This window comes from Mytilus californianus, unplaced genomic scaffold, assembly GCF_021869535.1.
Source record: "Mytilus californianus isolate M0D057914Y unplaced genomic scaffold, xbMytCali1.0.p SCAF_2, whole genome shotgun sequence".
Lineage (NCBI taxonomy): Eukaryota > Metazoa > Mollusca > Bivalvia > Mytilida > Mytilidae > Mytilus > Mytilus californianus.
The window spans coordinates 32530306-32556694 of NW_026262668.1; the positions used below are offsets into that span (position 1 = coordinate 32530306).

At 31.8% G+C, this 26389-nt stretch overlaps 1 protein-coding gene across 1 annotated transcript; it reads right to left on the reverse strand.

The window, feature by feature from the left end:
* LOC127729720 (electrogenic aspartate/glutamate antiporter SLC25A13, mitochondrial-like) lies at positions 1 to 26082 on the reverse strand. Its single transcript, XM_052237588.1, has 18 exons — positions 26000 to 26082; positions 25784 to 25879; positions 24228 to 24281; positions 23513 to 23658; positions 21254 to 21369; positions 20881 to 21020; positions 19954 to 20100; positions 19222 to 19363; positions 18613 to 18706; positions 14989 to 15073; positions 13970 to 14063; positions 12853 to 13058; positions 12391 to 12471; positions 10228 to 10368; positions 7819 to 7957; positions 5380 to 5538; positions 4314 to 4404; positions 1 to 3067 (listed from the first exon to the last, which is right to left on the reverse strand). Exons 1-18 carry the CDS (start codon positions 26063 to 26065, stop codon positions 2908 to 2910), a joined length of 2157 nt encoding a protein of 718 aa, XP_052093548.1. The 5' UTR covers positions 26066 to 26082; the 3' UTR covers positions 1 to 2907.
* Positions 26083 to 26389: the final 307 nt, after the last annotated feature.

Below are 26389 nucleotides of genomic sequence, written 5' to 3' on the forward strand. Positions count from 1 at the left end.
TTAATTTGGTTTGTGTTTTTATTAAGAAACCATTAGTATGTGTTTTGACAAATAGATAAAAACAAAAACAAAAAGTAAATAAAGAATTCTTTAAAGTAAAACAAGAACTTGCACACGTTGTTGTAGTATGTGTTTTGACAAAAAGATAATAACAACAAAAAGATAAATAAAGAATTCTTTTAAAATAAAACAAAAAGTCACACACGTTGTTACAGTATGTGTTCTGACAAAAAGATAACAACAACAAAGAGATAAATAAAGAATTCTTTAAAGTAAAACAAGAACTTGCACACGTTGTTGTAGTATTTGGTTTGACAAAAAGATAATAACAACAAAAAGATAAATAAAAAATTCTTTTAAATAAAACAAGAAGTTGCACACATTGCTTTACTCGTAATAAAAGTATCAGAAAACAGAAAGTAGCTGACTGACAGATCAGAAAAGTGATCACACCTTAACAGCTCATCACTGTCAAACTGCTGACAAAATAAAAGTCATTCTACTCAATATATTGAAAAAATTCAAAGTATCGGGAAACAGGAACTAGGTGTCTTTACAGATACAAGAGGCTAACACAAGCTTCGACTCATCACTGTCAAGCTACTCGTCAAATATGAAGTCATTCTTTTCAGTAGTTCCTGAGATAAGAGTGATGAAACTTTTTGTTTTCATTCACACATTAAAAAATTCAAAGTGTTGTAAAACAGGAAGTTGGTGTCTGGGATCTCATCACACTTTACAACTCATCACTGTTAAGCTGCTGAAAAATTATGAAGTAATTCTAAGAAAAGTGTAAGGTTATATGGATGGAAAGGTTGATTGCAATGTAGCCCATAATACTGAGAGGGCAAGCCCGTACTCACAAAGTGGAGGTATAATAATAAGGCAATAAATCAGTTAGAATTCAAAACAATAAAATAAAGCTCATTGATAATCTTAATAAGATATTATCTGTAATACTCTAAATAAACAGTCATTTCATGTATAAATTTCTCAATGTTTTACCTTTTTATAGGAGTGAAATAACTTTAATTAAAATGGAAGAAAAAATGCACTGCAACTGTTCCTGTATGAGAACATTGGCCATTATGAAAGGACTACCCGATATTTTACAGGCCTTGAGATCACCATTTCTTATGATATCACTAAAAACAAACAAGTTAAGGCAAATGAAAATATATGAAAACTTGAATAGAACCTAGGAAACATACCCCCTCCCTCCAAAGAAATAAAAGTATACCAAGTTATAGTGCTCTGTTGGCATAGTTTGTTCCCCATTTCTCTCTCTCTCTCTCTCTCTTTGAAAATTAAACTCCTGCAAGTTTTAATGAGTGGTAGTCTTAAATCAAGGAATAAGGTATGATAAGGCTATTTTTTTTGCCCCTTGAATCTGAAAACCAAACTGTAATATAAATCTATCAAATAACATTCTTTAGATGTTCATAAGACATTAGCATGTCAGATATCAGTATTAATATATTAAATTTTGTCTAACATTTTGGAATATAATGCATTTTGAGATCTTATCATTAATATTAAGATAGCAGCCAAGGCTTTACCCAAACAGATATTATGTTACAAGATATATATGTGTATATAATCTTTTTGGGTAAGGCCTTGACTCATCTACTTTGTCCCAAAAACATGTGTAAAATTGTAATTAATGGCCAAACAACTTTAAGCCAATATAGAGACATAACAAATGACCCGTTTCGACTAAAAATATTCAGTTTATATCAACATGTTAATTTATTAATACATTATTTGTTACAGCTTCCTCTCAGCAGGTCAGGAATGAAATTTAGCAACAAGTCTGAAAATAACAACCATTTTGGAAACCACGATATGCACTGATTTACAGAGATAGCTCGAGGCACAGTATCATTACTTTAATCTGTCAATGGGCATGTGACCTTTTTATAATTATAAATATAAACAGGCAGGTAAACATAAAATACTAATAGACAGGTAAGCACATTTCTAAAACTGGACAAACTTAAATAAGACTGTATATTTAGACAGTTGCAACTTTCTCAGTTCTGTTTGATCTCATTTCATAGATAAAACATATAAATTAAATTAAATTAAACCCATTTACTAAACCTGCATCAGAATATTTTTTTGAGGGTTGTATCAATCAAAGATATTGGTCTTCCTCCTGCTGCCTTCCCTAGTTTCACTTTTGCAGCTGACTTTTGTTTCAATCACTGGACACGCTAAGCACATGTGCAACAAAACCTTCTAACTAAGGGTCAAACTAAAGGTTGTATGCATACAGACCCAAATAAGGTTGAATTATTGTTTTGCAATACAGCTCATTTTTTTACACAAGGTATTTTCTATCAATTTGCTAACAATTTTAAATTTAATTCAAAGGCTTGCAACATTATATCCCTTTTCATTGTCATCATTTTCATCATATCATCTAAAAAAATATCTTTATTTGAGATTTTGAGTATTAAAATCTATTCATGTAAACCTCTTGTTTTACTCTTTTGTACCTTTGAATTTAAATACATTAAAAATGTCTAAAGGGTCATTCTCAACAACCTCAATACAAAACTGTCCAGGGTGGCTTAAAAATGTACATTTCAAAACAGCTTATTATCAACAGGCACTATCAAAGCGATGGTAATAGCTCAAATTCCTGTTTGACCAGCTAAAATCAACTTTATGAATTCCAAGATAAAAACACTTCCTTATTTTTTCATCATAGCTGACTATTCTTTTGTCTACAGCCATTTCTTACAAATATAAACAAGTACTCCTGAATTCATCAAGATGTTGGCACAGCCATAAACACTGGTGAAATTATTGTCCTGTTTTAAAAAAACAATAAATATATAACAAATCTCCAACCGTCTATAATTTAAAACTTCATTATAACAAAACTATGTTTCAGGAATATTAACCCACACTCTTGTTAAACTTTGGCAACATAAGTCCAAACTTGGCCTCCATGCCGGCAAAAGTTGCCTTTGCAAGTCTATAACCACCTATATGATCTGGATTTCGAGATAATTGTTCTTCAATTTTCGTTGCACTAGCTTCAGATCCTTCAGGTCTCCTACAAAGAAGCACATATAATGTATATCAAATGTGTTTATAAACTAAGTAATAAAATTATCACATACTACATATTTCTAAAATTGGGACAACATTCATATGAATATACCATATTCACTGAAAGTGGCATTAAGCACCAACAAAACAAACTAATGTAAACTAGAGGCTCCTATAAGCCTGAATTGTTCATGAGAAAACTGCGAACGATGTGTCATTTTGATATTTTTTTTTTACCTTTTTCACGATAATATTTTTCTCTCTAACAGTTTTTCAAGGGTGTTCAAGAAAATTAAGGCAAATTTTTGTTTTCTTCCATGCCATAATCACATTATTTTTACATAAAAATCTGGACTAAAAAACCTTTCCAGGTTCCCCCTCCCTCTTCCCCAAATCAAATGGCCCACCACTAGTCAGTCATCACAATATCAAAGACCAATTCAATCATTCATGATCTTAATGTACTAGTTTATCAAAATGTTCTTGCTTGCTGATATTCAATTTTATAAAGCAACAAGAATGTGTCAATAGTACACGGATGCCCCACTCGTACTATCATTTTCTCTGTTCAGTGGACCGTGAAATTGGGGTCAAAACTCTAATTTGGCATTAAAATTAGAAAGATCATATCATAGGGAACACGTGCACTAAGTTTCAAGTTGATTGGACTTTAACTTCATCAAAAACTACCTTGACTAAAAACCTAACCTCAAGCGGGACAGACAGACGAAAGGACGGACGAATGAATGGACGCACAGACAGAAAAACATAATGCCCCTAGGTGGGGCATAAAAATTAAAAGCCTAGTTTTTTTTTAAATACTGGAGGATCTATTTCCCTTTTGGCTCTAAATAAGGTCACACTAAACACAGTATATTCTCACCCTACATCATAATATCACATGAATGAATGTTATTTAATGGATTTTTTTTATGATAGAAGAGTTACAAGTCCTATTTGCCACGAACTTGATTGTGTACAAGAAAACTTGAATTGTCAAAAGACATGCTCCAAACTGTTGGACTATTGAACCAATTTATCTTCAAATAACCAAAAATTAAAGGAATATTTTCTTCATTTTTAAACCAAACTTGTAAAAATTCATTGAAGGTCTTTGGAGTGTGCATGGAGGGTCCAACACTACGACAGACAGACTGACAGATGGTATATCATAATTTGTCTGTCATTAAGAGGTGTATAAAAACCTTTTTAAATTATGCCTTGATTTAATAATTTTACAAAATTCTCACCTTCCTCCAAAATCAATTCTGAATGTTCTCTGTAATAATTCATAAGTTAGTAATGTCACACCAAATTGAGGTGATGACCGTAAAACTCGAGCTGAAATAGAATAACATTGATATCAATATATTACTTTATCTTTATTTTCATGTGTGGTTAAAGAGAAAAATCTTAGGTGTGTAGCACTACAGCATATGACATCCCAACCTCCAACCAAAGAGTTCAATGTTAACTCTTAAGTTTGGCCGAAGCATCTACATGTAGTAATCTTTATTGTACATTTGACATTTTGAATCCAAAATATCTTTTGATACATTGTTGCATACTCTGGCTTTCCAGACTTGACAGTCACATTCAAATAAAAGTGTCCAATAATTGCACAGCATGACTGTCAAGTGGAACCACATAGTCTGGTATTGCTAAGATTATTGCACATACTTCCCATAAATTACAAGCCCATTCACGATAAAAAATAAAGCAATTCTATATTTAGTGATATTAGGTATATAGTGCTATAAGAAAGCTTCTCTAAAATTAATTTGTTGTTTCTTGGTTGTGACAATTTTTCCACAACAGATTTATAGATGGACACTGCATAAAATCAGCCTTTTTATCCCTTTTTGTAAAGTAGGTGCATATAACGATGTCAAATGATGTCAAAACATTTAAAATCTTGTTTTCTTCATTTCAATTTTTGGTTCTTTGCATTTCCCTATGTTATATGCAAATCTGAAGTTGTTCTTAAAAACTTTGTTTTCTTTCGCCAAAATTCAGCATTTCTCTTTAACATATCACCACTTTTCCATGTTAGTTTCAAAAAGAGAAGTCATTTCTCCCTATGATTCTGAAGTAGTGCGAGCCCTGAATTGATTTCAAAAGTGATTGAGGTTGAAGGGCTATAAAACCTTCAAGAAAATGACATGTACTGTGGTTATCATTCATGATTACTGTTTGAAATAACCATAAAACTTAAACAAGTGTTGATATTGGCTCTATCTTGTCTGAGAAGGAAAACTGTGTCTTTGATTTACAAAACTTTCACACAAACAAGACAAAAAGTGACATTGTTTATACCTGGTGTTCCTTTCCAGAAAGCTGAGAATCCTTCTTCCCTAAGTATAGTTTGAGCACAGTGCATTAAGCCTCTGTATGTTGTTTGACCCTTTCTAGAAGCAACCTGTAACCTGGTTTTAATAACATCAGCTGGTGTTGGTATAGCTGCTGCTGGCATACCTGAATTATAAGAGATATCTTGCCATGAAAATACATTAATCAGCTTGTGTACCCTATTCAATTTTCAATCATTTTGAGTGGATTGTCAGTACAAACAAAACTGTATCTTGAAAAATTGTTCTGTACTTAATTGTATTTTAAACAATTAGGTTTACAAATTTGCCTCATTCCCACAATACCCCCAAAGGGTGACTGGGGAATAGAAGTATGGTCACCATTGGTCTTCCTCCGACCGGCAGTAAAACCCTTGCTAAAGTGGGGCGTCCATTTGGCTGTGCGGGATGTACAAATTTGCAGCCACGTCCGGTCAGAATGGGGACGTTAAATCCGATGCCTCGTGTAAAGAGAGTGCCACGCTCTTTGCACGTTAAGAACCCTTGTAACAACTCTTTGAGGGGTCCGTAGGTGACCTGTTGCAAGGCTAAATTTCTGTCCCTATCCAATATACCCTCATTTCCCGTGGCAGTCCAAATTTCTCCGACCTTAATCCCGGACGCCCCTCTTACAGAACCTACCTATTGTATTTATTGTTAATTTGTTCTCGTCCTGAATATGCATGAAATATTTGCCACTGGACGTAAAGCAACCAACAATCAATCAATCAATCATTCCCACAATAAAATTGAGAATGAAAATGGGGAGTGTGTCAAAGAGACAACACCCCAACAAAAGAGCAGAAAATAGCCCATGGCCAGCAATGGGTCTTCGACACAGCGAGAAAATCCAACATCCGGATGGGGGCAACAGCTGGCCCCTAAACAATAATGTATACAAGTTCAGCAAATATGCTTGTATAAACGAAATAAAAGGAAAACTTATTGATGTAAACTTTACCATCTGCATGAATAAGCATAAATAATAAGTCATAGTAACTTAGTTTTATGAGATTTTTAGGCTGAAATTTATCTAACAAATTCATCTAAGTACCAATCCCTTGATAGTGTTTAAAACTTACTAGAAATAAATGTTTTCCTTTTTTTGCTCTGAAATATGTAGTCTATCTATCAAGTTTATGATAGTACATCAATAACTATCCTGAAGAGAGAACTATTTTGGCAGGGGTTGAATTAGCAATTTATAGGTGAATGGAATATGAATATCATGGAAAAATATTTTCATAATTTTGGTAAACACAGGAATTTCATAATTTAATTGTTATTGGGTGATTTTGACCTCTAACCTTTAAACAAAATGGAATTTAATCTCTTTCAATGGAAAAGCATTAGATGTTTGATGAAGATTTGAAATCAAATAGGTTTCAAGAATCACCACCAAGGCCAAGAAGTTGACAAATTTTGACAAAAACAATACCTTTATGTATGGTGCCTTAAAGTATGCTATGGTTGGATGGACACATCAACAAAAGCACAGACTGACATATGCATTATCAAAATCTTTCACTACTTTGTTGCAAGGGCATTACCTTATGATCCTAAAGAATTTGAGTGACTGCTTTCCTTTAATTGTACCAGGTGTTCTTTACTCTGACACCACATTGCCAAGCATTGAACATTGATAATGACTAGATGGAAGATAGAAGCTTTACTGTGCCTACTAGCTTTATTCTCTAAAGTACTAGTCATGTTGTGGCCCATCAAATCCCCCTCACTTCGTAAAAATATTTAAGAGTTTAAGCACCCAACCCAATAGCAATGCAATGGAAAATTGTGACCAAGACAAGACCTCTTTGGTGACCAAGACAAGACCTCTTTGGTGTCTTTGGGAGTATCACTGATGGAAAACATAACAATGGAAAATGGCTGTACAGTGGATACACACCTTTATATTTTAGACATGTTTACCTAGAACTTTATCCTTGAAATTAAATAGGGTTATAGCATGCCACATAGCCTAGTACAAGATGATACTTAATATATATTGAAGGGCAGACTAGGGTTGCAAAGTTTCTACAATCTTTAATTTTTTAAGTCCTGTGACTTACATTAAAATTAAAAGAAGAATGTGTCTGAGGACATGAATGCATGTGCTCGAGCTTGCTTATATGTGAAAATACTTTTGGGATGGGCGGATGGATGGAAGGACGGATGGTCAATAGTAACACTAAATGCACCCTTTGCCTAGAGGCGGGGACATAAAAAATCTAGTTTAAGTACATGGCCCAGACTGAGTGTAGCCAAGTATTATACAAAGTTTGCTGTTCAGAGTTGTAAATGCCTACAAGAATGTTATAAACTGACATAAACAAGGGCAGGTCAATTGAGAAACTACAGAAACAAATACCAACATTGACCTGTAGACAATGTGATCTGGGATAATTACCTGCAATTGTAGCTGCCAGTAAGAGAGTTCCTGGATGATTGTAACCATTTTCATCAGCCAGCATTTTCTTGACATGAGCATAAGCAGGGAAATAAATAGCTGAAAAGGGTATGTCTCTAAGGAAACAAGCTCTGGAACCCTACAAAATAAAATCTTTAACTAGACAGTACTACTAATATTTTGTTAGCTGTAAATAACAGTTATCAGTTATACATTTGGATTAAAAAGACTGAAATCAATAGTTTTCATAAACAGCTGCCCCATGAGCGCATGATACACCCGTCGTCTTGTGTGTGATTTTTATGCAATAATCATAAATAGTTTCTGACATACGGCCCAACATGCGAAAACCCCCCTTTTTTTTTACTAAAAACTCAATATCTCTAAAATAAAATTTTGAATCATCACCAAAAAGTATACAGATCTTAAGATTAATATAACTAAGAAGTGTGTAAAGTTTTAAGCAATAATCATAAATTGTTTTTGAGATACGGCGCAACATGTGAAAAAAAACACACACCTGCTTTAGTTACTAAGTCCCGTAACTCAAAAAGTTTTAATCTTATTTTCATCAAAAAGTATACAGATCATTTGACCATCATAAGTAACAACTATGTTAAGTTTCATGAAATTTGGATAAGTCGTTCTCAAGTTATGGTGCGACATGTTTACTCCGGACAGATTGACGGACAGACAGACAGACAACATTTGTATACCATAATACGTCCTGTCAAAATTTTGACGGGCGTATAAAAATTGTTATGATTTAAAAGCAAAATATGAAATTAAGAATTATTGTAATGGTAGCAACTGTTCTCACTACCGAATAAAAAACACATGTATCAAGACAGTGGATTTCTCTAAATTGCATAATCCAATTTTCAGAGATATTCTGCTAGAAACAGAGACATGCAAACACTTCGATGATGAGGTTTTTTTTTTAAAAACCTTGACTACCCATGAGGGTCTTGCACATTAAAAAGGAATCTTAATGTAAAGATAAGCAAGAAAACAAGGAACTCAATATTTTCATTAAAACAAAATCTTTTGTTCACATTATTTGTCAAGTTCTTATATTTTATTGCTAATTAGTATAATTCAGACTTTTTTTTGTAATAAATAGGATGTTGACCTATGCAATTAAATGTTTTAGAAGAGAAATGAAATGCTTATGTTTCTAAATTGGTAAGCAAGATTATGCAATTATTTGAACTCTACTGTACACATGTATTTGGCATAGACTAAAAATATATAAGCATGTGTTACACAGTACAACTAACACAGATCAAGCTTTTACTGAAATATCTAGAGGCTATGAAGCTGCAATTAGAAGTTACTGAGAAAAATGTGACAAAAATTATACAAGTGTGCATTGTCTCAAGGTATAGCTTACTGAGATGAAGCTCCATATAGAGTTGAGAAATATGCAACAGATTAACAAAGGACATACATGTATTCAGCAAACAGAAGTTGATGAGTTTGGAATCTGAAAACATGTCAAACCGCATTTACATTATATAGCTTTCTACCAAATATCAAAAAAGCTAGGCAGTTTTTAAAAACTCAGCTCAGAAGTTAACATCAGAATAAATTACCAACACTTAACAGGCGATATCAGTAATATCCTCTGTCAGACAGAAACAGACAATATCAGTAATATCCTCTGACAGAAACAGGCAATATCAGTAATATCCTCCGACAGAAACAGGCAATATCAGTAATATCCTCTGACAGAAACAGGCAATATTGGTAATATCCTCTTGACAGAAACAGGCAATATCAGTAATATCCTCTGACAGAAACAGGCAATATCAGTAATATCCTCTAACAGAAACAGGCAATATCAATTATATCCTCTGACAGAACTTTTATCTCAGTGATAACCAAAAAATCACTGTGTGTAAGTTTAGATTTAGAACAATTATAATAGAAAAAATATAGAAAAATTCCAAAAACTGAAAACTGATATTTAAAATTTTTGTTCTTTTAATGAGCTACTAAATCAAATTCACATTTTACAGTACATTTCAAGTGAAACAAAAAACTTAATAGAATTGCATGTCAAATATTGGGAGTGATTCCAAAAGTCCAAATTAGAAAATAATTTTCCTAAATTTTAAATTGAACATTATCTTTTGATCATAAAAATTTGTTTGAAAAGAGAGGATGTTTGTGGGTGTATTTGGCACCATGAATATACATAAAAACCTTGTAAAAAAATCTTCAAAAATTCAAATATGAAACCCAAAAGAAAATATTTCTGCAAACTTATTGTTGAATGTTATATTTTACTTAAATGTCAAAACTTGTCAGGAAACGGTATCTTTCAGTTAAATAGGACAACAAAGACCATATCCATCATGTAAGACATGTATAACAGATGATAAGACTATGATAATATATACATACCTTGTAAAGTCCCATTAATCCCAGCTCTTTTATTACTGTAAAAGCACTAACTCTAGCACCTCCAACTATTTCACCAGCAACTTGCAGACGAATTTTTACAATTTCTAAAGGATTTGTAAACATAACTTGTGAAGCACCTGCCTGAAAACAAACAAATACAAGTTAATAAGATAATAATATCATAACATATTTATAAATAAAGGAGAATAAATATTAAAGTGGCATTATCTGTCAATTAATGTTCACCAATTTGACTCAAATTCTCATATTTGATTTTTAACAAACTAAAATGTTTATCCAATTTATAAAAAGTATAAAATAAACAATTTACGATACATGGACTTGATAATATGTATCATTATTCCATGTGTATTTTAGTCTAGACGTCATCTAGTCAACCATAGAGGTGACCACGAAGACGGCCAACAGTCATATTACCCGATATAAGCATAAATATAGATATATATAGGTAGCGAACACATGCAATTGGATTTTTCTAAGTCTGTTTGATTTCAAATTATAGGTTAATAAATATGTTAATCATTGTTTTTACCTGAATAAGAATGAGTTTTTTGTGTATTGAATCAGTCACCCAAATGGTTTACCCTTGTTTCACTTTCAATTTTGAGATTCTCTTCCTTTTAATAGATGAACACGCATAGTATATGCGTAACCCATCTCTAGCTAAGGGGTTAAATTTTATTTAGAGACATTTTTGTAGATCTTACCAGTTTTTGAAATTATTGGCAAAATTATTGGGTTTATTAAAAAAAAATCATCATTTAATGAGCAATAAATACTTGTAGATCTTATTTAACTGACATTTTTTGCCTTTAAAATTTCCCTCTATTCTATTACACAATAGTTCTTACAAAAATTCAAAAAATCATTGCTCAGGGAAATAAATCATAAATTCGTAAGAGGTTCTGTGAAACCCTGTGTCTCACCTGCGATTGTTGCTGTCAGTGTAAAAGTGTAATGTTGACTTAAAAAGTGAGTCCATTTATCAGTAAAATACAGAAATTTAAAAAAAAATCAAACTTTTTCTTAAGATGCTATTTCTTCGTCTTGAAGATTAGATTCTGTCCAAGTTTCATAACAATCCATGACTGTTTACAATTTATCATGTCAAAAAAATTTAATCCCAGACTGAGCCTGAATGTTAACTGTAAAAAAAACTAAGTCCATTTATTAGTAAAATACAGGAAAATAAAAAAATATATTTTCAAAATTTCGCTCTGGATACTGTATTTTGGTCATAAACAAGCTTCTGTCCAAATTTCATAAAATTCCATGAAGGTTTGATAAAGTTATTGAAATCTTAAAAAAACTTTAATCACAGACTGAACCTAGATATTGACGTTGTTGCCGACAAAAATCTAGGAACGCTATGTCTCACTTTCATGACATAAATGACACAGGCTTGATAATAAGGAGCCAGTTGACAATTTCTGCCATGTTGCTTATTTTGATGAGCATTTTTGGTTCTAACTGTTCCTCTCCATCTATTATAGTTTCTGCAAAATATACAAAAATGGGTAAAAATCATCTTTCAAGGGCATTAACTCCTCTAAGGGGTTCAATTTGACATTTTCATATTTGAAGATTATATTTTGATACATATTGTTGCTCTCTATCATACTTTCAGCTAAAAATTCATAGCATGGGTAATAAAGGTTATTTAGTGACAATAACTTATATAAGGAATCAGTTGACAATTTAAGCCATGTTTGACTTATTTGTAGATCTTTCTGTGCATAACATCATTACCAATTACAATTTCTCTCTCATTATGGTTTCCACAAAAACTGCAAAATTATGGTTTCCACAAAAACTGCAAAATGGGTAAAAAAAATCTTTCAAGTGTAATAACTACTATAAGGGGTCAGTTGACAATATCGACCATATTAACTTATTTGTAGATCTTATTGTGCATAACTTTTGCTTATTACGATTTCTCTCTATATATCACAGTTTCTGGAAAAAATAGATAAAAAACATCTTTCAAGGGCAATAACTCCTATAAGAATTAAATTGACAATTCCTGCCCTGTCAATGGTCAAAGCCCACATGGTCATTTTTGCCATGAGATCTAAGGTGTATGGACAACACATTTGATTACATATGCAGAATTTATTCAGGACAGTAAACAAATATACAAACCGTTCCACCAGCCACCATTTCAGCCCAAAGAGGCAGAGAACCATCCTTATTCATTAACTGGTCTCTCATAAAATCATTCATCTAAAATAAAGACATAGTGCACAATCATTCTTTTCTAGTATAATTATTTTTAAATAATATTAAGTGGAACATTAAATATTTCACTTACAGAACCAGTGAAAAGAATGATTCTGAAGTTTCCAGAACACACAATTTTTCTGTAAGAAATATGAGGAATAAGATTTACCTCCATCGATTAAATGAAAAAAAGTGATTATAATAATGATCAGCATATGCAATGAGTAATTTCAGTTTTTTATTAATTCATAGTTTCTTTGATAGAACAAATGAATAAAATAGAAACTAAGTACCCTCATAACAGTAACTTTTTATCAAACCAAAAAAAATTATTTCCCATGAATATAAATGAATCCAAAGTATAATACCTTTAAGTATACTTACAGTCAATTTAATAGCCTTTTCAGGACATACTCCAACTAGTTGTGGTCCCAGGCCACGGTAAAGACCTCTAAAACCTTCATGTCGCAACACTTTATTAAAACAATCCCAGCTATTTTTGTACATCAATTCTCCCACCATTGCTGATCTTTGATTCTGAAGTCTGGTTTTGACAAGATCAATTGGATACACAGCAGTAGCACCGGTAGCTAAAAATAAAAAAATCCACATGATTTCATACACTGTAGATATAACACCTACAGGCACCTAAACAGGGTCTGACAGTGTGATCTATTACTTTTAAGTATCGAAAATCTATGTCACATACTTTTTTATGGCATCAGAGTGGAAATAAATAAATAAACTGTTACTGTGGATTCATTTACTTTCGTGGGTATCAATTTTTCGTGGATTGAGGAAATCTTGCATTTTCGTGGATATTCAATTTCGTTGTTTTGCCAAAGTCTGCATACAAACCAATGGAAAATATGTAAACAGTTGAACACTTGAATTCGTGGTTTACCAGTACCCACGAAATCCACGAATAATAATGAATCCACAGTAACACAGAGATATGCCTTTTTATTATTTTGATAATGGAAATGTTGAAATTAAAATAGCAATACTGACTTAATCACAAACTAATACATTGTTGACACCGCGTCGCCACTGGAAACAGCATACCTGTGTCTCACTTTTTTGACTCCATCAAGGCGAGACAAAACTAAACACAAAATAGCATGTAACACGGAAATGATAACCATGTGTTATGTCAGGAATTGAGTAACACGATTAATATAGCATTTATTCTGGAATGCATATTCATGATAACACCACTTGCATATCAACTTTACGAAATGTGAGTAAACAATATAATAGAATTACAACAAAAAATATCCCCAGAAAATTTCGTCAGCTGTTTTCATGTCTAACCGAATCACAATTAAGATCATTGGGACACTGAATGAATCTGCAAAAATGTGCTTCTGTAAACAAACAATAGGTTGCATTTGTCGAAAAACCCAAATAGGGTAATAATTTTAAGCAAAGACATAAAAGTCTAAATATTTTACATTTAAAATATGACCACATTTCATATATTAATATACAGAAAACTAACCTCCAGCTATAGAGCCAAGCAAAAATCTGTACCCAGATTCCAAAATACTCAGTAGTGGAGTTCTTTCTGTTCCTTGTTCAAACCGAAGTTTTTCCTGTGAAAAAAGAAACAAAAAAGAACAGTGGATATGCATCCATAACTTTGTTTAATTTGATTTAGAAAGTGAAATGTATCTTTTTTTTTAATTCTTACCCATTTTAGGTGAACAGAATGGTGCTGTATGATCCCAGGTGTAGTAATTGGAAATAATTTTTTTTCAAATAGAATTAACAGGGCTCGATAAGGGATTTTGGAAGCCAGTCAATTCAGAAAATTGCTTTAGACTCAGAATCCTTAAATGGATCATTGGTGGCCTTGGGCTGTTTTCTGCTCTTTGGTCTGGTTGTTGTCTCTTTGATGCATTCCTCATTTCCATTCTCTTTTTTATAAGAATTTTTCAACATTTGAATAGTAACTGAAAAAATGCATCTTGAAAAAAATAGTTTTGACCATTTTATGGTGAAAATGCAAAACACCTATGATAAGCACATTAACAGGTAAAGGGGTTGCAGTTCATAGCATCAAGGTAATTTTCCTCACAGTTTGAATTATGGTACAAAGAACTCCACTTACAGTATAATCAATATCAACTAGTTTTCCACAATGAGCTTTTCAATGCTTTTTTTTTTAAGAAAACCCCACATACAATCGGTTCAAAATAAAATTCATTCAAATTACATAAATATATAATGTGGATTCATTATTATCCATGATATAACAATTTTTGTGGTGGGTATGGGTAAACCATGAACTTTAATGTTCAACAAAGTATAAATTTTTTATAGGACTATAGGCAAACTTTTGTAAAATTAAGAAATCAAATACATGTATCCATGAAAATTCAACTGTCCCTAAATCCCATAAAAGTAATACAAACAAAAATAATGAATCCACAGTAATATCTGTTTTAATGGAAAACAAAGCAATTTTTCAGTGCTCATTGAAAAAATGCTTATAACAAATAATGAAATGTAACTTACCTCAGCAATTTGCATTTGAAGTGTAAATGGAGTCTCCCGTCCTTCTATTGGCGAAATAACCTCTAAATCTTCAAAATTTATTCGACTGCAATAGATAAAACAGAACTTTTTAGCATAAGAATGGATGAAAATAATTAATAAGAAATATACATCTAATTCCCCATTTTTAATTTTGGTCCATTTTGAGCCCATTTTAAGCACTGAAATGATTGAAAGCATCATCAATTCCATTGCTAAAAAATCCAAGTATGATTTTGTAGAGGGATTAGGTAGAACAACAAAAAACATTCAAATAAGAAAGTTATGATTTACTATTTTGGAAGATCAGTCTCTTTTCAGCACCAATTAACCTTTTAACTTGTAGATCAAATGAGCTCTGGTCTTGCGGTCGTAACAGTTTGGATTTTGGATTTGGTGTTTCGAGCACACAATTTGTACTTTGAGTTATGAGTAAAGTTTTATGACCATAGGCCCAGGTTAATCTGATTTAAAAATATATAGGAATGGGGAAAAACTAATTTACTGAACTCCAAGTAATATTCTGAATAAATGTCCACATATACTGGCAAGTTTGGGAAATTTCTACAAACAATCCTCTTGGGAACAATTAGAAATTGACTATTTTTAGTAGTCCTGACTTGGTATTTTTGAATTAAAGTCATTGAATAACCTAGTTTTACAATGTGTTAACATTCCACTTCTCTGACATTCGTTTCAATTCCTATTACATATGTTGGAGTGAATGTCCTGAATAAGGTGTGAATCTATATTCGAACTCACACAACCAATCAAACATGATTGTGTATTTAAACATCCCACACTGAAAAATATAGACTTCTCAGAAAACTGGTGCAAGGGCTATGTGCATCCAGAGATCCATGAACACTTCTCCACATGTATGAAGTTTAATGCTACCAAAAAGTATTACATGGCTGCATATTTCTCCATCTCACACAGCCAAACAGACCTCCTATGGTAAGAGTAGTTCTAAGGGTTAAATACATTATACTATTGATGTATATATGGATTTTAATTTATATTTATTAAATTAAATCTTTTCATGTTCAAAACTGTCAGTTCCATAAATTGTGTTTTTAGCTGGCATTATCCTGCTAGCAAATAAGACGTATTCTATAAGCAATGACTTGGTGATCTTTGGGAATTAACATGGGGATACAAAATTATAACAGGAAGAAAACAGTCAATGTTGCATATGAATTCTTTTAAAAACTTTTATATTCAAAAGATTCTACCGTTGAAAATTTAAATTATAGTCAAACTGTGTGGAATTCATAAAAATAATGAGAAATTTGCAAGATATATATTGCATTTAAATGTATCCGCTTTACATGTATGTAGTTCTAAAGTTTACAGGTTTAGTGAAATTACCAAAAAAACATTTAAAAAAAATAGATTTTACTTATATCTTTCAAAGTTACACTATCATATTAAACAAATTTAAACAATGCAATACCTATAATTAGTAGAAGATTTCCTTCTGGAATTACATTATCAAAAACTTAATGATTAGTAGTACTCATTAACTGCAGAAGACACATGAACTATTTTCAGTTGTGGCACAGTTTTCTTCCTGTATAAATTAAATAATTATTTTGGCCAGTTAGATCTAATCCAATGATCACATAAGGCTGCTATTCCAGCCTAAAACTAAGTGCTAAAGACCTTACTTGCATATAAAATAAGGAGATATGGTATGAATGCCAATGAAACAACTATCCACCCGACACCAAAAGACAATGATGTAAACTAAGTGCTAAAGACCTTACTTGCATATAAAATAAGAGATGTGGTATGAATTCCAATGAAACAACTATCCACCAGACACCAAAAGACAATGATGTAAACTAAGTGCTAAAGACCTTACTTGCATATAAAATAAGAGATGTGGTATGAATTCCAATGAAACAACTATCCACCCGACACCAAAAGACAATGATGTAAATTACTATAATAGAAAAACAATGGATATGGGGTATCCATCCATGAAACAAAATCAGTACATGCACAGCAAAAAAACAACATAAAAAGCAAAGGAATAGCACTCTTATGTTGTTCTTCATCTTAAGTCACAGTGAGGCCTTCAACACGGAGCAAAAAAAAAACACAAACTCTCACCTCACTTTAAGTTTAAGACATGCTATAGGGCACTGTTTGGTCTTTAACAATAAGCAAACCCCATACAGTATAGTAGGTCATAACAGGCTTGAGCATGACAAAATACGAAATAATTCAAAAGGAAAAACCAATGGCCTGATTTATGTTGGTTAAGATTATAAACACGAAAAAAGGGTCTTCTATGCTTATCTTAGCTTGTGACTTTGACATTCAAGATAGATTCTAATTCTTATTTGTGGTATACTTTTTAGTATTTGTGAAAAAGTTATACAAAGAATATTATTTAATTATATGCAGTAGTCAAGATATAGAACAGATGTCTTTGTTTTGTATTGTTGTGTTGCTTGGTCTCTCTATCTCTCTCTTTTTGACATGCATCCCACATTTGTTTTTTTTCAAATAATTTGTAATCAAGCATCAGGGGCTCTTTTCACCAAAAGTCTTATGAGAACAAATACTCGTAAGTCATGAACATTTCAGTATAACTTACAATCAATTTTAAACGTGAGACTTTTTGTGAGTCGATGATTTGCAACATTGTCAAGTTTGTGACCACAGAATCAAACCTTGTTTATGGCATATACCTTAGAGTGGTGGTAAACCATACACAGTTGCTTACATCCATGTCATTTGGACTCTCTTTATTTTCATACAGTATCATTATATTTAACTCTGATACATACTCAAAATACAATGCAAATTAAAGAACCTTTTAGAGCATGCTCACATACCCCACACCCCCACATTATTACTGGGCAAACAAAATCTAGCCAGATTCCTAATTTCAAAGACACATAACTCCTACAAAAGTCAACTGATAAAATTCTTGTGAATGTTCATATAAACATATAATTTCCTCATAAACTATAAAGTTTTATGAAATTCTGTTGTGTGGTTTTAGAGGGGTTGCAATGACAAACTGATGCAGAAGTATATTTAGGCCATATTCAAAGGGGCATAACTTTGAAAAAAAATTGAATCATAATTTCCTGTAGATATGCACATCTACATAGTACGTCCTTCAAATCTACATAGTTTCATTAAATTCTGTTGTGTGGTTTCAGAGGAGTTGCAATGACAAGAATAGGATTGATGGATGGACAGGTCAAAAACATTATACCCTGCTTGAGGTGTAACATGACAAACAAAAGATGGACATCTCAAGGCACATTTAAACTGATCATCATAGGATGACTTCATAACAATATTCCACCACAATAATATTGCGATGCAAGAAAACATTTTTGATAAGACAATAATTTGGGTTATGGAAAGGACCTTATAATGGAAAGTTTATAAAAGTTGGTTTTGAAAGTTGTTATTTCCAAGAAGATAAAAATGAATAAGTGACATTTGAAATATTTTCTCCCATTTCAGCTTTAATTGGTTTGAGATATACAAGCTTTGAATTGCACTAATGTTTATAAATGTACAGGTTACATAAATAAACATCATTAGGAAATGCGAATGAAAAAAGTGGTAACATACCCAGTTTGGTGTTGTATACCGACGAGTTGGCATAAAATATCTATTTCTAATGGCGTAATCTGTGCAAATTCTTGAGCTTGGTACAACAATTCCTCTGACAAAATAAAATACATATTAAAATTAATGAAGATACAAAGAAGGAATTATTCCAATTTTTGTTTTTTTCAACCTTCAATTCTATTCAAATTCATCAAGAATAAACAGCTGCACCAGGAGCCCTTTGTATGCATATTGAAATTGTTGAATGAATAACATGGAAAGTAGAAGGTACAAAATCAAAAGTCAATAAAATGACCCTGCAGAAAAAGTTGCTGGAGGATATCCTTACGCATATAAAGAACTCTAGAAGGACAAACAGAAAATTATCAAATCCAAAGGGATTTTACTGTTACCAATCCCAAAAACAATATTTCAAGTAAATCCATCCAAGACTACTTGAGTTAATGGGTGACATGTGAAAAATTGAATATGACGGTTAAAGTCCCACAAATCTGGAACAAAAAAACAAAAAATCAATATATAAACAAGAGGCTATTTTCATTCATATATAAGATGACCATTATCAGTGAAATCGTGCTGTAATGGCCAGACAAGTTTAACCAATCATACCTTTTGTGACCTCAACATTTCTGTTCCCTCTAGTTATGGCAAGGTATAACTTCTTTACCAGTTCCATATTATTTAGCAATGAGACAAAAGCTGAAAAATAGGCGTAGCTGACATGCCGGTGTCCACCTCCTCCAACAGTAACCTAATAATAATAATCAAAAACAAATGATATAACTTATAACTTACTAAATAACTATATCAATATGCTCTGAAAAGTGGAGGATATATTGGTTTAAATGTAATCTTTCCAACCTTCTAAGCATGTGGAGCAGTATCTGCTTACCCTTCTGGAGCAACTGAGATCATGACTAGTTTTTAGTGGGGTTCATGTGCTTTATCTTTCTTTTTTTGTGTAGTATTTCATAGAATATTTTTGTTATTTGCAATGATTTTGTCAGTTTCTCTTTGACTTATGAATTTTGATTGTCTGTTTGATATCTTCCTCCTCTTCTTTCTATCTCTAATTAATTACCATCAGTTTTTGAGAAATGCTCTTGATTTTTAAAGTTAGATAAGTCAATCAATCCTGACATGTGGAGAGTAATGACCTAGTTGCTGCTGAACAGCATTGCACTATAAAAGAAGTTTGCAGTAATGAACAATTACTTGCTGAGAAAAGTTACTTTACATGACATACAAATTAACAAATCTCTCTCAAGCATGGAATGTAGGTAATAGTGACTAAACTAACTGTTGTTGAAAAGTGTTAATAATGAGTCAATTCGAACTTACTGTAACAAGGTTGTCCTTCACAAATTCTGACAACAAAAAACTCTTCAATGTGACCATCAAATATTCAAAATCTTTGGCACTTATGCTTCCAGTATTTTTCTTGTCAAATTTTCTAAATGCCTGGAGTGCATGTTCTTCATGAAAATCCTGAAATCAAGAAATAGATGTTCTACTTATTATAAACACTTCAATAAGTAAAGACGTCCAATAAAACACACTAAAGTTGAAGTGTTATAATTGATACAAGTTTTTCAATGAACTTTGGGTACAATTTTCAACAAAACAAAAAAAAGAAAAAAAAAAAAGTCATTTTAAAATTTTGTTTGTTCTATGAATAAATGAATATGATTTATAATTTGTGCACTTAAGAATATAAATGGTGGCTATAATGTCACTAAGATGTTTTAAACATCTTGAAATTAACATATTTGACCTAAAATGGCCATTTTACACATAAATTTTTGGCGAAAAGAAGACATGAGCCATGGCCTTACCTGAACAGATATAATTTTTACCCACATAACCATTTTGGTATATGATATCGAGGCTATTTCACAGTTTTGGCAGATTTGCATTAAATTCAAGAAGATGGATTCGATATCAAAGCAAATAAGCCATATAGGCAAGACATAATTGAAAAATTTAAATACTGATATCTCACAGATTTATGTCTTGTGAATAACTGGAATTGAAATGTGCCAATGCTAATTAAACTGCATACCAAATATCATTGACGTACCACTATTGCTTCCCTTAAAATTGAACTAATCACAAACTTATACATTGTTGAAACCACTGCTTACAATGTTGACTCTGGAAACAACATACCTAAATTTTGCTTTTCCAATCTTATCGAGGCGAGACAAAAATTGAGTCTGTTTTACATGCAATTGGATGATCACACATCTACAGGTAAAACTAACTTACATGTATTAACTGTGTAAATTCACTATATGTTACTTTCCTGTCTTTATCTTTTCCGAAGTGTAGTTTTATGAAATCACAGTTAAAATCAAAAGGAATTTCACGATTCAAGGTTGTGTGGTTAATAATATCTTGAAATTCATCTGAAAAATATAAATTCAAAACTTAAATATCAGTTATGGTAACAAAAACAAAGCTAGGTATCTGAAGCTTTTAAGTAATTAAAATTAAGATTAGGTTCATTGAAATCTTAAACCTCACTACAGAGTACAGACACAGTATACTTGTTTAAATTATCAACATTCAGAATATAACTAAGATACTCTTGCTCAAGAGAAAAAGTACTTCAACACTCCAAACTAACAGTGATACCTACCACCAGTTATATAGCCGTTACCATTCCTATCAAAGATCTGGAAGGCTAGAGCATACATGGCATCAGGTAAACAGAGCAGTGCTTCAAATGCCTGGAACTCAGTATACGAGATCATGCTGAAAAAGATTCAAATTGAAAAACTGAAACATGGGCACTTTGATTACTTTACATCGTTAAAACGGAAATCTATGTATCAGCATTGTTTAAGAAAAATCTATGGACTTGGAATTGGAGATTTTATGATTTTAAGATAAATTTAAGAACATTTTTTGCCAATTAAATGTGCTTCCTCTACAAATGTTCACCTTCTTATGAAAAAATTCAATCAGAAATATTTCAGAAAATATGAGATAAACGCATTTTTTTTTTAAATTTTCAGTTATGGTTCAATGATGTCAAGGTTGTATGCAAAATTTTATCATAATCTGTCACATAGCCCATTTACAGGACCTTGACCTTAACTGCAAAAAAAAATCAGGTTCACTTTACAGTAAAATATGGAAAAATTAAACAAAAAATGTTTTTTAAACTTTTCTCTGGATACTGTCTTTTGTTTATAAAAAAGCTTCTGTCCCAAGTTTCATTAAATCCCAGGAAAGTTTAAAAAAAGTTATTGATGTCTAAAAAAATTTTAACCACAGACTGATCGCCAGGTCTCCCTTCTTTTATTTACGCTAAAATAAGTATTTAATGGTAACAACTCCACGACTGAGTCAATTGATGGTTTCAGTCATTAAGCAATTTTGAAGATCTTATATTATTAATAATTTTTGCTAATTAAACTTTCTGTCCATCTATTGTACGCCAAATCCTTTTAAAGGGCAATAACTCCTATAGTAATAAATGTTTTGAACTCAGAAAGTCATTATAGTACAGATATGTTTATATGTAACCCATTAAGAAGATTTTGTTCTTCCCTCGCCGGGATTTGAACTCATGCATATATATATATATATATTATTGTCAAAGCTTATTGTGTCTCCCAATTATAAAAATCATTGTAATATATTACTTTGCTCATCATGGGCCCTTTTTATTGGAATAAAAATATCTTTATCTTTATCATATAAGTAGTCAATTGATGGTTTCGGTCATTTAAACAAGTAAGGTTGCAATCCCATATGAGTATCAAATTCAGCATTGGGGAAACATCTTTTCTCCACGTTTCTATTCTTAGTGATAATGACCCTTGACCTTCGAGGTATTGACCTCAAAAGCAATAGGGATCTTGCTCTCATCATATGTGACCATATATCCAAAATTTGTTGTAAACCTTTATATTGTATTTAAGTTAGCAAGCACCCTACAAAGAAAATGAATGACAGATGGGGTGGGTCAATACTATATACCCTGCTACTTCATTACGAGGGATATAACTAAAATAAAATAGCATTAACCTTATAAAATGAAGGGGTAGATATCCAGTTTTTTAGAGATAAAAAAATATATCAGTAACTCTGGAATTACAAAAGTGAAAATTGTCCAAATCAAATAAGACCTCATTGTTATTAATCATGTTAATATCAAGATAACGTTTATTTTTTTTTATTAAATAATCAAATTGTTGTACCAAATTTGAAAATGTGTACGAAAGGCAAATTTAATCTGCTAACATGGTAATCCATAAAAGATAAATCCATGTTGCAAGAAAGGTATCACTCACAAACATTCCCATGGGCAAAGACAAAATATATACTGTAAATTCAGAAATTATTGCATGCATTTATACTGGCAAATGTTGCACAATCAACACATATGTGTTTTCAGAAATGCTGCATACAAATAATGCTATCAAAATTAAAATCCATTTTTTTTTAATTTTTCAAAACCTATTTTGTTTCAATTTTTGCAACAATAAAAACACCTAAAATATTTCTGGACTAGTATGTTCAGAGTCAGACTAATGTGTCAAGGTAAGGTGACATGTCTTCCTGCGGACTGTTACCTTCTGAATAAGCACGTTAAAAATCCGACTCAGCGTGTTGGTCTAGTACAAAGCAAGGTTAATATTCATATTACATTAATAAGTTTTTGCTGCTGGACATTAAGCAGCCATCTATCATCATCATCATTAAAATATTTCTGAATTTACAGTATCCTGATCAACATGACAAATGACGAGTCCCATTTTCCATTCTGATGACTGAGTCACATTCAGACTTTTGAGGCAAACAAAGGACATAAAAAATCTTACTTTGTCATGAACAGGATTCAATACAACTAATTTACATATTAATAATATTATATCTGAACACCTACTTATCCCTACTGGTATCAACACTGGAACCAAACAATGATAATGTGTATTGATCATAATTATTAAGGTCAAGAAGCTGTAGATATTTCTGTATTAAGTCTGAGTATGTCATGTAACTTTCTCCACTACTGGTTGTACCACTTGCATACTGAAAAATAAATCCATATACAAATATACACATACAAATATACACATACAAATATACACATACATGAGTTCATATACATGTAGCTACAGCAAATGCATCTAGATTAAATATTATCCTCAAAGGCTGCAAATATAAATATCTGGTACATTCCTGTGGCTGCCTATCAGAACTTCAAAGTAATAAAATCTTAAAGACCTCTTTTTTGCTTATCTTGTATTGCTGATCATTCTAATTGTTTACAGTTTCTCAATCTTCTTTAGTTTTTGCCCAAAATGCAACTAGTGGCTCTTAAGAGCCGGTCTTGCTCACTTGCATCTAAGTGCATCTTCAACAATGACCACTCTCATTTTAGACTATAATATATAGAATTAACTAGAAATTACCTAAATCTCTTTTTTATCTTATTTGTTGATCTTGTATTGCTGATAATTTATTCTGCTATAACTTTTTCCAAAACACAAAATGGGTGAAAATCACCATCCATATTTAACCTCTCTAGCCTAACAACTGATGAGCAAATCAGAAGGTTTGAATCATCAGCTGTTTACAATTATCTAAATGCTAAATACCTTTGAAAATATTTCTCGCAGTTGTTCATGTTCTGACCTTTTCAGCAACTCAACCTAAAAATACACAAGTAGAATCATGGATTACAGCAACACTATTTTTAATATCCTTTAATACATACATGTATAGAAGTATTAAGTTGTCTGGTGACATCTCTGTTATGGAAAAAAAACCTATTGTCTTTGATCCTGAAAAATTAGCAAGTGAATTTCAAATTAATCTGAGAAATAACCATAGTTTGAAAGGGATATAGTGCTCTTTTGAATTTTGATATAGTGCCTGTTTGCATTATGATAATACTTTGTTGTTTTACTTGATATTGCTATCAGGTCAGTCTGCAGTACTAGTGGAATTTGCATTAGAAAGTATAATACAAAATTGGTAATCTACAATGCACATGTACCCCAGCCTACATTTATTCTATTTGTTAGAAATGAATATTAAATGTTCATTTCAAATACATAAAGAGGACAATTTTTTTTCTGATCCATTTATACTAACCATAGTAATGTGATGCTAATTAATTAAAAGCAATAATATTATCAGTAAAATTTATATGCACCAAAACTTTAATAATAAAAATAAGGAAATATATTATTCATTAAAAATGAATAAAATTGAGATTGGAAATGGGGAATGTGTCAAAGAGACAACAACCCGACCAAGGAGCAGAAAACAGCCCAAGGCCACCAATGGGTCGTCAACACAGCGAGAAAATCCCTCAACCAGAGGCAGGCTTCAGCTGGCCCCTAAACAAAAATGTGTACTAGTTCAGTGAAAATGGACATCACATTAAACTCCAAAACATATAAATAAACTAAAATAAAAAAAACATACAAGATTAATAAAGTCCAGAGGCTCCTGACTTGGGACAGGCGCAAAAATGCAAAATGCAATTTTGCATTATACTTTCTAATGCAAATGAACACTGTTTTGTCTCAATATTGTTTGTTTTTTTTTCATATAGAACCTACACTTCTTGAGATGTTATTATAGCTAATAAACTCATTGGTGATTTATTTAAATGCCAAGTGTTTTACTGCATGAAAATAACACTTTCTTATTATAATACCATCTTTTCAACGTTCATGTATATTTCCTTCAAACATATTTCTGTCCAATGCTTACAGATCTTCACAGTAACCTGTATGTCAACAGGAAATTTAGAACATTTCAATTAACTTACTGTTTTTGCCAGTAATTAAAATTTAAACAGGTCTGATGATTTTTTTTCAAAGCCTAAGCTGTGAGTGTTTGGTGGTGGATACTTGGTGGTAAAATTTCTTATTGCAGACTTTGTTCTTTAAAAACTGTTGCAGGCAAATACAAAAAAAATCAACAAAAATCACATGGCATTGAAAAACTAGACTTACGTTTTATTCACATCTCATTGTAAATAAAAAAAAATATAATGGACAAGTAGTGCAGAAGGGGAGACAACTCAATGTCCTTGGCAATACTTTTTGAAAGTCAACGTTTCAAATCTTTCATGCAAAATATATAAAAGCAAAAAATAGAGTCGGACGTGTAAATTACAAGATAAATTATAGAAAATCACCTTTTTACTTTTCATGTCACATTGGGCATGTTGAACTCGAACTGGCAAGGTTTTCGTAAGTGCTGCAACCGGCGATATGATTTTAAAAACTTCATCCTGGAAAAAAAACGATAATAATTATTAATATGTAAATGAAAAATCATTCTTCTGCTATAGAAAAATAATTTATTCAGGAAATATATATTCAGATTGATATATAGACTGCGTTTAGCTCACTGTTAAGTTGACCATTATTTTTTGGAAACTTTGCCAGGGTTTTCTGGAACCAACAGATGTAAACATAAACCGAAAAGGTATAACTAAAATCCAAAGCAGTGTACAACAGTGAACATGACCGAGAGGTTCCAAAAGTCTGTTATCTGTGCATATAATTGACGTTTTCCCATATGTCCAATCAGTCTATAAGTCCCCGGTCCAATATATTAATTTTTTTACAAATTCAAATATTCTTTGAATTTGTCATATAAACTTAACTAACAGTACTTTTGTTATCTATATAGAGTGTGTACTTGTAGTGTATATACATGTCAATTTTAATTTGTCCCAGATATTGTGCTCGATCACGGGGGGGGGGGGGGGTCTCTTCCTATATGAAGGTATATACAT

What these genes read in the sequence shown, in the direction of transcription:
- LOC127729720 (XM_052237588.1), bottom strand. Translation starts at nt 26,065, where the DNA reads ATGTTTACATCTGTTGGTTCCAGAAAACCCTGGCAAAGTTTCCAAAAA. An exon ending in TGCGAGAAATATTTTCAAAG is followed by an intron (nt 23,659 to 24,227) that starts GTATTTAGCATT and finishes TTTATTTTTCAG; the next exon opens with TATGCAAGTGGTACAACCAG. An exon ending in GGTATACAACACCAAACTGG is followed by an intron (nt 15,074 to 18,612) that starts GTATGTTACCAC and finishes TATCTATTGCAG; the next exon opens with TCGAATAAATTTTGAAGATT.